Below are 14525 nucleotides of genomic sequence, written 5' to 3' on the forward strand. Positions count from 1 at the left end.
CAGCTTACGAAGTTGAACAAAATCGTAAGGCCCTTATTCTAACCCTCTAATCAATTGACAATGATCAAAAGCAGTTAAGAGACCAATGTTGTTGGTGTTATAAACCACACTAAATGACTGTACGTCAAGGCCTTTAAGGCAGCTTGCTATGCAAACACCACATGCTAGGGTGGCAATATTAAAGTGAAAAAGCAAATTAATCAATCATGACGGTGACAGACCTTCATTATGGTATTGTTGTGGAAAAAGTTGCCCTTCACTTTTCTTTATAAAATAATGCAATAAAGGTTCAATAAGGGGTGTCCTCCTGGGTGCCAATTTTAATTTAAAAATTCTTTCAAAGTCAATTTCCAATCTTAATTTAACTAATCAATCACATGATACACCATGTATTGGCACGGAGTCAGACAAAATGTTGAAAATTTAAACAAGTGACAAAAATTAAATAAAGGTGACACAGCACTAAAATTTTAAATAAGCAGTGAGGACTTAAAGATAAAGAAGTTAAATTCATGTCTCTTTTCAAAAGTATGCAATAGTTATGTTTCAGAAAAAGGCCTAACTTTTGTACATTTCACTTGTTAAGAATGCCACTGAACTCTGTCCCTGAGGCCGATGTACTGAACTGAACTCTGTGCACTTCAACCAAAACAAAACAAAAGGGTTTAAACAGGGTGAGAAGAATTCACTGCCGGGTCGCTGTACTTACACCAGAGGAGTTGAAATTTCAGTCCAATCACAGATTCAAATTTAATGTATAAATAATATGCTTGTCCACTTTTTCCCTTAAAAAGGGGGACATTTAAACACAACATCTAGTGCTGGTATCACCGTGCAGAGAAACAAGATGCTGCACTGCTCATTCTCAGACAGACCACAGGAGAAGGTGTTTGAATTAAGCGGCCACATGTTCCTCACCATGGGTCTGTCACTCTTCACTCCGAAATCCTTGCTCAAAGGCATGTCAGAAGAAACTCCTGAGGACCCAGAATGCATTTTTCTCCTCAGGCTCTCATATGCAGACTAAACTAATCTGGATTTAAACCAGCCTCCCCTCTGGGTATGAGCCCCTCTGAGCTGCCTAATTGACTCTTGGCAAGCTTTCCCATCTGTTGGCTTTTTTAAAAATTTGATTCCATTGTTGTCAAATCACAAGTGCTGGCATTAAAGTGATATTAGAGTATTTTTAAAGTGGTCTGTAGACATAACTGGAGGCACAAAACTAATGATTGAATTATGTAACTGAGGATGCTCCTGCTTCCTTTCTCTGTTGCCAGTTTCCTCTTTTCAGAACAACAACCCGACTTTGTTCTCCTCTTGTCTGATTTTTATTGAAATGTTTGGAGCTTTTTGGCTGCAACAATTTTTTTTTGAAAACAGCCCCATTTCCAAATCATTGCCAATCAATCAAATATATTTGCTTATAATGGCTGGTTTTTCATGGCACTATCGTTCTCTGGAGGAGGAAATAAAGTTATTTTGAAATTTAAAATTTGTTTGCAGGGACTGGATTAAAAACATGATTAGAAAAAAGTAAATAAAACTCATTATTTTATGATCCCTTTTTCACAGGAAAACAATAAGACAGGTAGTTCCATTTGGTCCATAGTCTGTTGTCCCTTACTGCCAGTTCAAGGTGGGATATTTACATCCTTGTTACGCTTTGTCAGTGATGTGTAACACACATGTGATGGTTGAGCGAAGTAATTTTGCCCCTGATCCGCCACCAAAGGGAGTAACAGAAGCCAACTGAGGGTGAGACGTTGGCAATGTGTAACGTCAGAGCAGGCAGCGCAGAACAGTGTAAATGTCTCATATGTTAAGCTCCTGCTGTGTGTTTACAGGTCATGCCTCTTTTTCATGCAATGTGAAACCAAACACTGGGACTCCAATATTATTATGCCGTTGTGGAGGCTATGTTTAATTACAAAGATTGATGATAGATGAAAATCGTTTCAGTGCAGTCGGTGACTCGACTGGCTGAAATAAGACATCCAATAAAAAAAAAAAAAGGTATGAGAAAACGAGCCTGCCTCTCAATTAACTATTATGGTAGTGATCATTTTCCTGATTTCATCTTCTCAATCGTTAGTGTCAAGTCTTGTGCAATACAGCATGATATTTGTGAATTGAATTTGTAAATAAAAGCAGGGTATCCTCTCAGGGGGTTGCTACCTCATTATGGACACATCCCTACCAGTCCAACTGAGATAGAGCAATGTGTATCCCCAGCTCATCCAAAAAAAACATCTGAATCCAAAGAACCAAGATGGCAACGACAACATTTTAGGCTTCATAACTGCCGTCCACAAAAAGTCACCACTTCTTATAAACAGCCTTTGCTGCTGTTACTTATCTATTTTACTATCTCGTATCTAAGCAGTACAATGTGGACTGTTAAAGTAGGTAGGAGGATTATTAATTGTTCCCAGAGGTCTGACATTTATTGAGTGCTTTCTTCTTCAAGGTCTGCTTTGCCACGACCGGCATCTCAACAACCCATATCCACTTTGTCCCTCTTTTCTTCTTTAAAGAACAGTCAGAAAAGACAGCAGGAACGTGGAAAGAAACATAATGACAGAGACAGACGGCTTCCAAGTGTCCTTCTGATTTACAGGAACATGGCGTCTGTGGCAGCAAGGAAATTACCGACGACTGAAGTCTTTAGTAAGCGCAGTTTGCCCACACAGAAAGGCTGCCCTCTGTGTGAACTCCCACACTGCCTTCAACTGCTTAATAAGTTCTGTTACATCAGTGACTTCTCTCCTAAGATTGAAAGAAAGCAGACTATGGATCAAAAGAGACAAGACCTGAAAGGCTCAGACTGTAACATTAAAATACAGCCTCAGTTGGCAGCATCATTCTGGTTCAATTCAGCGTTTACTGCAGCAGCTCTGGCTGTGTAAGATAAGGCATTAGAGCGAGACATTACGGTGAAGATCCTTCTAAAACAATAACAAACCCGCTGTCAGCTGCAGACACTGATAAAGTTATGTGTGCAAGTCAAAGAAAATGTTTGTTTTTTAGTGACACGGCTGTAACGATAGCATTTTACTGCAGGCTAACAAATCTAAATGATATAACGGCATAAAGGTGAACTGAATGGTTAAATCTCACCTTTCCACAACACTATGAAACAAACCTCACAAGAGGTCACCATTAGGTTTTACCTCAGTTTTGGGGTCACGGTTCGATTTCTTTCTCGGTTTCTCTGATTAATTTAGAAGTGGCATTCGTGCAAGTGACAGTTTGTTCCATCTAGTGCCGTTTAAAACTATCTGTGATTGTTGGTACAGTCTCTTAGTGTATTAAACATGAGACAGAAAAAGAGAGGAAAACTAAAAAGAGTTGCAAACAAAAAAGCAACAGAGAAATGAACAACATCTCCTTATATGAAGATATAGATTATGAAAAGAATACAATGTAACACATGAGACAAAACATAATACAAGCCATCATATTTAAGAGTGACCTGTGAGTCTGTGAGATTGTTATGCGCCTCTAAGTGGTTCATAATGATAACTGTGAAGTGTGCGGTCACTGTGAGATAGCTTAAAGTTTCAGGGGAGGTCAGTCTGTTGTTGGTGGATAGAGCCAACAGGCTGAATCACCGCTAGTGAACCAGTTAAGGCCAACGTACTGAATGATGTGCTCACAGGGTGACACATTGAAACGAGGCTTCTGCACTTTCACACACACTCGAGACCACCATGATGTTTGGTGAGATTAAAACACCATTACACCCCTATACTATAAAACGTACACTATATGAAAAAGAAGGCACAGTCGCGCTTCTTCAGGTTAAAAAATACTATTCACTATTCACAGCATGAAAACTACTGATTAACTTTTCCTTCATTTAAAAGAGGAAGTGAATGCAGAACATGGAGTCTTCTCAGCCAGGAAGTCATATAAACTGACCTAAAAACAGGAAGTCATATAAACTGACCTAAAAATAATAATTTAAACTAATAATGAAACTGATTAAGTTAAATCTATGAAGGGCAGATGATTGGTGACGTTGACTGTGGTTTGATGAAGAGCAGGTTTACACCAAACCTCACCACCCTGGTGAAATACATTTTCTGGATTATGGGAGCCCTGCAGTGCGCGAGCCATCTTTGTCTTTGTTTACGTTGAATGTAAGCCAACTGAAAAGTCGTAATTAAGCAACAAAACCATAAAGCTGTTATCAGAGGGAGCCACTAATGCATTATAAAACCTAAACTAGAGAGTTTTATCAATAGCACTCTTTAGTTCCTTTACTTTTAATGGTCTTTATCAACAGACCAACCCAAAAAAAATGTATACAAGAAGCTGATAAAACTGTAGTCAAACCTGACATGGATAAACAAACTCAGACTCATCAAATAGTCTTAAAGGACAGTTCTGGATTAAAAAAAAAAAAGCTAAACAAATTGTGTATATCAGGCCTTTAGATTTTTTTAGAACAGATAGAACTCTAAATGTCACCTGGTTTTCCATTTTAAACTTTGGTAGCTCATTTAAGAAAATCAGTGAGACAGCCAACCACTGAAAAAATATGACCCATATTCTCTTGTTTTGATTATGGAAGTCTTACACCATTACTGTCATGACATCTAATGACACTGATAAGGGGAACTATTCTCAGCCCTGGGGCGTCTTAAGCAGATCTGCACTGCTGACACCCTTCCTCTTCCTCTGTGTGCTCACATATATCATGTTTGTCCATTACTTCTCCCTCATAACACTATAATCTGTGTCAAACTACAAAGTCTGCATCATAAAACATGAAATGAATTGAATCTCCACCGGCTGAATGGGCAGACCAGAAGTGATAGTAAAACAAAGAGACGCAGACAAAGCTCGCCGAAGCTTTGTTAAAAAAGCCACAGATCTTCAGCACACTTGGCTGCGGCAGCCCACCAGCAGGAGGGTTAGAGAGTGATTAAGATGCATAGGCCTCAGCAGCATCAGCAGAAAAGCCATGTTCATGTTGCTGGTTCAAATGGAAACTCACAGGCACAGATAGCCTGTAGAAAAGCTGCCAGTCAAGGATAAAAACGCACAGGATCATGTCAGAAATTGAGAAACCAAAAGCAGAGGCTGATTTAAAAATATCCAGTCCAGTGGGCCCAGTTTCATGACTCATTGTTGAAAGCTGCATGTTTTAGAATGAACAAAAAAAAAAACAGACAGGACAGATGGAAATAGGTTGGAGCTTCTTTGGAGAGGGGAGTTTCAGTGTGTTTGGTACTTTGTCTTTGACTTATATAGTCCCTGATTCTTACTGGAAAAGTGTGATAACAAATCTGACAGACAATGTTTAGGTCATCCAGCAGGGGTCATGACTTGAACAAAACAACAGGCAAATTAAGTGTATTGTTCTGAAACAGTTTTTTTTTCTTGAATAATAAATCTCTGCAGCTTTAATAAGATTACCAAATTATTCAAAATTAATTCACAAGAACTTCGACCTGAGGATTTCCCATAATGTTACTGTGCCTGAAATAATCAGCATTTAGGCCACAAGATCCTTTTTTTATGAAATCAAACATTAGTTTCAATAAGCTTCTGGGAACAACACAATGTAGCGGGCTGCCTCACAATAACAGGGCTCGGCATTTACTCTGTGATATAACCGTTTAAAACTTTATATAATAACATTACTAACCACAAGAGATGGATTAAGATCCCTCTGATAAAGCTCAGCACGTGACTGTCTGATAGCATGGTTTGCTTTTTCCTTTTTATGAGAAAACCTTGTCTCTCAGTTTTAATGTATAAGACTCCCTTCTGTTGGTTGGAACTTTGAGTCATTAATGGTCTTACATTTGGAATTTCTGCAGGAAATCTCTGCAGCAATACATTATTTGATTTAAATGCTGCTTTTAATACATTTTGCCTTTTTTGTGTCATTCTGGTATTTGGATTAATTTTATATGAACAACTTAAAAGCACATATTACATGGCAGTGTAACTAAAACAAGGTCTGACAGAACATTAAGCTCAAACATCCAGACAGGCCAGCAGTTTAGACTTCATCTGAGGACTAAATCAAAATCACTCCACAAGAAAAGTGTGCATGAACAAATATATTTTGTAGGGTTGGTGGAAATAGAACCACAAAGTCAGTCTATAAACTGTGCCTGATAATAACTACTTGTAATAATGCCAATTTGTTCCATCTTAAAATACATGTGGTGAATCTGTCCTTCATCGACATTCACGGAAATGAGAAGTATTTAGTAAACTGTAATAAACAGGAAATGTCCTTTAAGCTGTATTCAAGAAGATGTATACCACTTATTGGCTCACTTTTAAGTCCACCTTACCTCAGATCAAAGCCAGCATTTCTTTCTGAACAATGCTGACTGTTTGCAGTGCTGGACTTGGCCCTGTGTAACACAGAGTCAGTGAAGCAGACACAGTGCTGGGAGAATGGTAGAGTCGGAGCTCAGCGGGGCCGGGACCACAAACTGGGGCAAACACATGTCATACGACTCAGCATAAGGCTGAGCTGGAAAATCAACAAAAGGAGAGGCAGTGATCTGCAGACAAACGCAGGATTACAACTCACTCCACCTATTTGGTAAGCAGAGCAGCGAGCGTCACAAAACCACAGAATCCAGGCCGAGGACATGTCATTTAGAGTTGTATTTGTGCTTCAATCTAAGCACTTATGTGTAGGAGAACACCAGACTGAAATGAAGAGGCTTGCACAATAAATCTACCCTGTGATGTCTGCCTTTTCCAACAGGGGTTGCTGCAGATGACTGCAATGGAATGTGAAAAACAGTAGGCTGTGTTTTGGTAAGACGTGTCTGAGACATGCAAAAGCACAATAGCGATTAAGTACCGCAGTAAGTACCGGAAAGCTCCGGGCTTCAACGGCCAAATGCCCAAACGGCTTGAATCTTGAATTTAAGTTTCTATTAAAACAAACCAACACTCCACAAAGTATGTTCTCCAAACAGTAGATTTCCAATTTTCTTTTTGACAGCGAGGGAGAAGAGATGTAGCAGGGTGGCGCTGCTAGATACGTTAGCGTGGCTAGGTATCCCAGGAAGCTTTGATCAGCGAGTCAGACGGTTGCAATACACAATGAATGGGGGTGAATTTTGATTGACATATGTAATATGTACTGCCATGCCCACAAAGTCCTGAAAAATGACCTAAACTGCAAATTAAGCTGTTTTTGAACAACGTTTTCTAATAGTTATGAATGTTTATTCTTAGATTTTTTGTGGCTGCTTAATGATACATTCAATCTTGATATCGCTTATAGATTTTTAATATTTTGACTCAGGTTTGTTGGCTGATGTAGGAGATTGGTGTGGCACTTGACTGAAAAAAGTAAATGAATATTTAAAGTTCCCTGTGGAACAGTAATCCAGTCTACAGACAGAATTTCGAGGACAGTTGCTTTGGCTTTACTTGTTTCTGTATTGGGTATAAAATATATCTACAGGACCGAGGGAGTACTTTATTTCAAGGGTTTGTCTCTCAATGAACATGATTTTTTTTTTTTTTACTTCTTATCTGGAGGGACAGCCAGAAAAAAAAGTAAGCCCACTACATGGGCAAAAAAAAATGCCGCTCTCCCTTCTTTCGCCAGAGATATGCAGGCTCCTTATCTGTTGATTCAAGAGAATGGATGCACCTGAGGGACGCTGGACAGCATTCACAAGGAACACAAATTGATAGCACAAGTTGTTTTGTTTCCTCTCACAGCTTCCTTGTGATATGTTTGCTATTGCAAATTGTGCATTTTTTTATGTCCTAATATCATCAAAATACTTTGGACATTTCCCTGAAGTGACTTTGTCCAACAGTTGACATATGCATTCAGACAGCTCAGCAGACGGTGTACCAAATCAACCTTAAGGAGCAGTGACATGACAGGGAGGATTAAGATAGCAGCTTTGATGAGGATAAGAAACTCACAGCAGCATCATACGAAGTGATTACCAAGTAAGCGCTAATGATACTCTTCATAAAAACTGTGTGAACCCCTGATCACGCACTCCTACTTCCATTACCGCTACAGTCAAAAGGAAAAAAAGCATCAAATCATGTCCCAACTCGGCTGAATCAAAAGAAAAAGGAGTTGGTGGCATCAATGGAATGACAACTCCTCTGCAGCGGAGAACCGAGCCTGCATTCTCAGCCCTCCAGTCTTTTTCAAAGCTTTTTCTTTAAGCGGACGCCAGCTTCAATGAACATCTCTCAGAGTTAGCACTAACTCCTGGGAGATGAAGGCATGCCAGTGCCCTGGAAAAGCCCAACTCTTCAAAGGCCTGTGTGGCGGTTCCTCAGGAGAAAGTGATGTAATCAGAGAAATGTCTCCTGTCTGATAGTTTACTGAGGTAGGTGGCAGCCAGGGAGCTCCACAGAGAAGAAGAAAAAAAAAAGGGGGGGTTGACAAGAGTTGGATGAAACCAAACTTGCGAAGCAAAATGCTAATTTAGAGGAAGTGAAAGGCTTTGTAGACAGGGTGGTGATTTCACACCACACTCCTGCCAAATGCTGCTACATTTGGACTGGGTCTGTCCTCTTCAAACAACTGTGACACATAACCTCCCTTTAGATACCTTTGTTAACTTATTAGCCACCAGATGATATAGAAAATGGACTCATGTTATGTCAGTCAAATCTCTGCAATGTACACCAAATTATGCAGAAAAACATGCATGGCATCTAAATTTAAATACCAATTACTTCAACCCTTATTTTGCCAGGTACATTACCACAGAAAGGGCTGCAAGCTGTGCTGATGCTAGATTCTTTTTAGATGATCCAGGGTTTTTTTTGGTCAGATTCCTTCATTGTTCATCATTCACAATTATTTATTACAGGGTAACAAATTATTCACAGAGGTCTCATTCTTTACCAAAAAGCACCTGGCAATAAAAACAGGTAAAAACAATGCAGTTGTATGTAGAAAAAGTGATGCTTTTGGGGTGCTGGTTCAGCTCAGTGTGTAAAGCAGGCAGCCCATGTGCAAAGTAAGAGCCCTTAACACATCATCTGCAGGTTTGGTTCAGACCTTGGCCCTTTGATGCATGTCTACCCCACTCTGTCCTCCGCTTGTTTCCCGTCCACAATAAAGACAAAGGCCTTAAAAAACTCTGAAAACAAAAACAGCTTTTAGATACTTCTCAGCAGGACTTGAAGGCTGTGAGCTGAGCTGCTAACATATTGAGCTCTGACTCTTAAGGCCCTGACACACCAAGCAGACGGCAAAGAACTAAAGGCCGCCTGTGTCGTCGCCTCGCCTCACGTCGCCTCATGTCTTGGACAAAAAGTTGCACGAGAACACACCGCAAAAACTACAGTCGACAGCCCACCACCACGTACGTTCTGCGCATGCGTGAGGGGCGTGAGACTGAAACAATTCTGTGTTAGGCACAGCCTCTTTTTACATTGTGACATACTTTCAAAATCACAAATTAATAAACTAAAAATTAATGGATTTCCACTAACAAAGTTACATTAGAGCTGTGAGCTGTACTTACAACAACAACCAGAAAGGCAGGAAATTATTTGAATCCAAACAAGCCCGGACATGACCAAAGTCAACTGCCTAATTGAGCTTAACTGAATATTAAAAACCTCAGTAAACAAACACCAGGGCTTATATTTAAGCAAGTGCTAGGTATCTGCCTTAACTCCAGGCAGATACCTTCAAAACACTGGTAAACCTGGGTCTCTGCTCATACAAATGGAACAATAAGTATTCATCACACTGTTGATCTTGATAGTGAATGGAGATGTAGCAGCTGTTGAGAATGGAAGATAATATCATGATTCATTTTCTCAAAGATTAATGACAAAAACCTGGGCCCAGATTTTTTACATAAATTCAAGAGTACAGGCCTTTGCACACAAGTCGTTTTTTTTTTTGGATCTGTAATCCGATAAAAAAAAAGTTACACACAGAAACCTTGCACACTGATTGTGATGCGTTTATTTTTCAAGTAATTGCAGAAATGTGCATTATGAGACAAGATAGAGTCCATGGACGATTAAGGAGGGTTTCACCTATTGATAAAGGAGCTGCAGAATTATACCGATCGCTTCCAGGTGTATTTCAGGGTGTCAGGGTTCCAGTTTGATACGCAGTTATACTGGAACCACAAATGAAAAGAAGACCACCAGTTTCCTTGAGGTAATTGATCCTGATCAGCAGCTGACAGTATGTTGGAGGTTGGAACACTTGACAGACACTCTCACACACACACACACAGGTGGATTAAAAACAATAAACAGAAAATCAAACCTGTTCCGAAAACAAAATAAATGACAGACAAAAGTTTCGCAGTCAGTCTGCAAACATGACTGATGCAACATGAGATTTTATCTCTATTTAAACATGTGGCAATTTGAACGGAAAAAAACGACTCAGTGTGCAAAGGCCTTTACTGGATGTAGCTTTGCGTCTTTTTGTTATCATGTCTTTTCAAAAACAATCAAATGTCTATCCGATAATAAGCCATCACTGGTTTGAGTATTGAAGAGCCCTTTCCTCTCTATAACCCTGCACACGATGGCTCTAGAGAAATTCAGGGTATTTAGTTACATATACAGTAGCTCTGGCTGCAACATCCTTCTCTGCTCGAAGGAGGTAATGATGGTAATCGAAGCTTATCGCACGACTGCACTCAGTCACACTGAATTTACTGTAAGCATCTACAAAACTGCTTGAATGTTTAGTATGAATGTAAATAAGTGTGGCACAGTTACTGAGAAGCAATACTTTTACATTAACAACAATAATAAACACGCTTTACTGTATTCACGAAGGTCGAGCTTGCCAGTAACAGTAAACAAACACCCTGATCGCCGCGGAGACAAGCTCAGCATCCAGCTCAGCATCCAGCTCAGCTCCTGATTCTCCCTACCTGCTGTTCTCTCTGCGCTCCGCCAGCATCTTAACCCCTCAGCAGCAAAAAGACAAAAAATGAATCCACTATATCGGTAACTTGACTCCCCTTCCCCACAATAACGTTCGTCTTTCTGATAAAACAAGTCGATGACAATGGTGTCATGCCTTCCTTTCACGGAGGACTGGAAAGAGAAGAGGCAAAATGCGGAGGCATGACTTGTCTTCATTGGCAGTGCCAGGAGCTTTGTTCGCCAGCCAGCGTCCTGTATGAGTGTGTGTGTGTGTTTGTGTGTGTGTGTATGCGTGTGTATGTGTGCGTGAGTGTGAGTATGTGTGTGGCCTGCCGGGACTGGCACAGCTGATCCCCCCCTGACACCGGGTGGGGTGTACAGGGCTTTAGAGGAAGAAGAGGAAGGGAGGGTGGAGTATGGGGTTGTTGTGGCCGTCACAGCAAGAGGAATGTACCATTCAGACTGGAAAAGAGGGGGAGGACATGCATGAAAACCATTAAAATTGAATCTGTACGCTGTTATTATTTAGATTCAGGCTCAGTGGTTCACATTAACATTAAAAAATAAAATAAAAAAAGTATCATCTGATAGTTTAAACACAATTTCTTTATGATCTATTTTGTGTCCCATCTATGTTCTTCAAAAAACATCATTCTAATGTTGAGACAATAATTGAGAGGATTAATTTACCATAGCTCGGCAATATGGTAAAAAAGACATGATTTTCTGTTGATCTGTGGCATGAGAAATGCTGATAATAACTGAGGCCTGTGGAAATCAGAATGGTTAGGAAAGTACCTAGTGTTTTCTCTACAGTCAAGAAAAAAAATCTGCAGCCTAAAGGACTGTTGTTGCTAAAACCATCCAAGGGTTATGATAGATTACATAAACTACATTGTTTTATTGCAGAGGCTTATGATTGACGAGGTTCTTGACGGGTATCTGGTGTGTTTTCCCCAGCCAATTCTACTACAGTTCTACAATTCACTTAGCAGACGCTTTTATCCAAAGCGATGTACATCAGAGAGTAAAGCCAATGACATTGTGCAGGTAAGTTTAGGAGTAGTGGAAAAGAGGAGAAAACATTATCATAGTGAGGCGAAACACAATGCGAATAAAGCTCGTTCCCAAATGAGGGTGAACCTTGGGTTGGCTTTTACCAGCAGACGCAGAGTTGGCCTGCTTTCTGTTGGACAGGCAGTTGCCAAACAATAGCAGTTAGCTTGTGCTAGCGTGCCGTATCTTACAATGTAGATACAAGCAGATACACACAAGGTGTGAGTGTGCGCTTGTGGTAGCCCTGAGTCCAGGAGGAGTCCAAGTGTGCCCAAGTTTGAATGTTGTGTTTACAAGCTACAACGAACAACGCTAATGACTCTACTTTTAAGAAATTGCAAAGTAGTGCAAGTATGCCACACTTATTTCATACTGCAGCAAAAACTAAATTATATTGCTCTAATAAGTGAAATTTCTAAATGTCTTTGCTTATAAACAGGGACACAGCAGGCTTGAAAACTTCCAAACCCTTTCTGGGAGACAGAAGTGGAACATCCTGAGAACCACTCAGTCTTCTGGTTCACTAAGAAGACAGAAGTGTGGTTTCCAGCAGGGGCAGACTGGGCCATATGGAAATTAGGCCAGCAGGGGGGGAGGTTATCATCCACCTCACTGAATGAAACCGCTATACAACCTCCTCCTCAACATACCATCAGGGGAAAGGTTGAATATACACTGGAAAGTGAAAAAATCATCAGCAGCAGAAGCTTCACAGCAGCCAGAGAGACCTGTTGTGCCAACAGAGCCTGAGGGCTTCTCCATTACATCGTATCACTCAACAGTTACTTGGGTGATTTTTTACGCTTCTCTGCATACTAAGTGCCGTTTTAAACAAACTTGACAGCTGCTCATCATGCGTCATTTTATTTTCCATTCAGAATGAAGGAAACTTGCAAAAAAGTTATAAAGTTCTTCAATAAGTAGTACAATATCAACACTTGATCTACATTAATAATAATCAATTATCTATGATCATAAACATTTAAGACCGTGATACCAATTTGAGAAAATCTCTGTTCCAGTCTGTCCGGTAAACACTGTTACCATTACAACCTACATACAACACCCCAATACTCTGTTTGAATACAACGCCTCCTCATACCCAAAGGCTGGCATACATACTTCAGTTTATACCATTTATGAAGCAACTGTAGAACATTGTTTTCTATAAATTTACATATTTATATTAACCTTTTACTGTATATAAAGTATATTTATTAATTTGTTAGGGGACTACTTTCGGTGGCGGATTACTGCACCTCAGGTGATCTAGTTAGTATTCATGGCAGCAGGATTGTGTAAATGGTATTGCCCCAGAATAGTTCATCTCTAATATTTGGTACACAAACTTATGTGTATGATGTGCGTGTAGTGTACTGATGTTGATTTCAGTGTTCTGCTGGCTCTCATGACACGCAGGATATTTCCTTGGAGGTTAATTAAAAATGATTCTATCTTTTGCTTTTTGACTGCTCCATGCTCCTTCTTTGAGGAGGAGGACGATGACTGGTACAGTGCTGCTGACGTCTGGTGTCTGACGAGGCTTCTTTAGTGACACACACACACACACACACACACACACACACACACACACACACACACACACACACACACACACACACACACACACACACACACACACACACACACACACACACACACACACACACACACACACACACACACACACACACACACACACACACACACACACACACACACACACACACACACACACACACACACACACACACACACACACACACACACACACACACACACACACACACACACACACACACACACACACACACACACACACACACACCAGCACAAGCTGTGTCTCTTTCTCTGCGATGCATTTTACACCGTCTGAAAGCTTGTTTGGTGCATTGAAAAGGAAATTAGCATCTGCCTTGAGCTGCATTACCCACAAGAATTTAATGTAGCTATTGAGCTTCACCTGATCAATAACAAAGCACCTCACAAAGCGGCTCCCATCCCACAACAAATGAGATCATTAAAGTATCACCTTTAATTGTAATCTTTGGTTCTTTTGTGTACATCAGTCTTTGCTTATCTTAAGCTTCAATCTCACCCCATTCTCTGAGAACCTCTTCACTTATTTGAAAAGGTTCTCAGGGTATGGAGTGAGATTCCCTGAGAAGTTTTTTTTTTTTTATTATTTGGCCTCAGACGTAAAAATAAATGTCTTCGCAGGACCTACAATGTACGGTCTTTAAAGACAAGTAGGACAATTAAGACATGACTCGCGCCCTCGTTACACCTAACATTTAACTTCATAAAAGTTAGTTCATTGAATAATTAAGAAACCATTAGTTGCAGATCTACACATGATCATATAGCTAACATAGTATATTAAAGGGCTCAACACTCTTGATAGTCTAACGTGATGTTGTATGCTTCTTGCACATCTAGTCATAATGTGATTTTGACTTAATGTGTGACAAAGTAACTGTTTGAACAACCTTGTCATCAGATCTGGTTAATGCTAAACTTTTGAAAGTTATTTACAGTCAGCAGCAGTGAAAAGGTTTTCAAATATTATTCTGTTTTATTCATTACAG

General features: G+C 40.0%; 1 protein-coding gene across 2 annotated transcripts in view; it reads right to left on the reverse strand.

Moving 5' to 3' along the window:
* The window catches only part of wdfy3 (WD repeat and FYVE domain containing 3), a 99009-nt gene that overhangs the window by 81535 nt on the left and 2949 nt on the right, over nucleotides 1-14525 (reverse strand). Inside the window, exon 1 of one of the 2 annotated variants that reach the window (XM_061038169.1) lies at nucleotides 10887-12245. The exons of the other annotated variant lie outside the window; for it this stretch is intronic. Within the exon in view, the coding sequence (XP_060894152.1) occupies nucleotides 10887-10915 (29 nt within the window). The 5' untranslated portion in view covers nucleotides 10916-12245. Of the gene's footprint in view, nucleotides 1-10886; nucleotides 12246-14525 lie in introns of those variants that run through there. 2 annotated transcript variants of the gene reach the window in all.

The sequence above is a fragment of the Labrus mixtus genome, chromosome 5 (assembly GCF_963584025.1).
Source record: "Labrus mixtus chromosome 5, fLabMix1.1, whole genome shotgun sequence".
Lineage (NCBI taxonomy): Eukaryota > Metazoa > Chordata > Actinopteri > Labriformes > Labridae > Labrus > Labrus mixtus.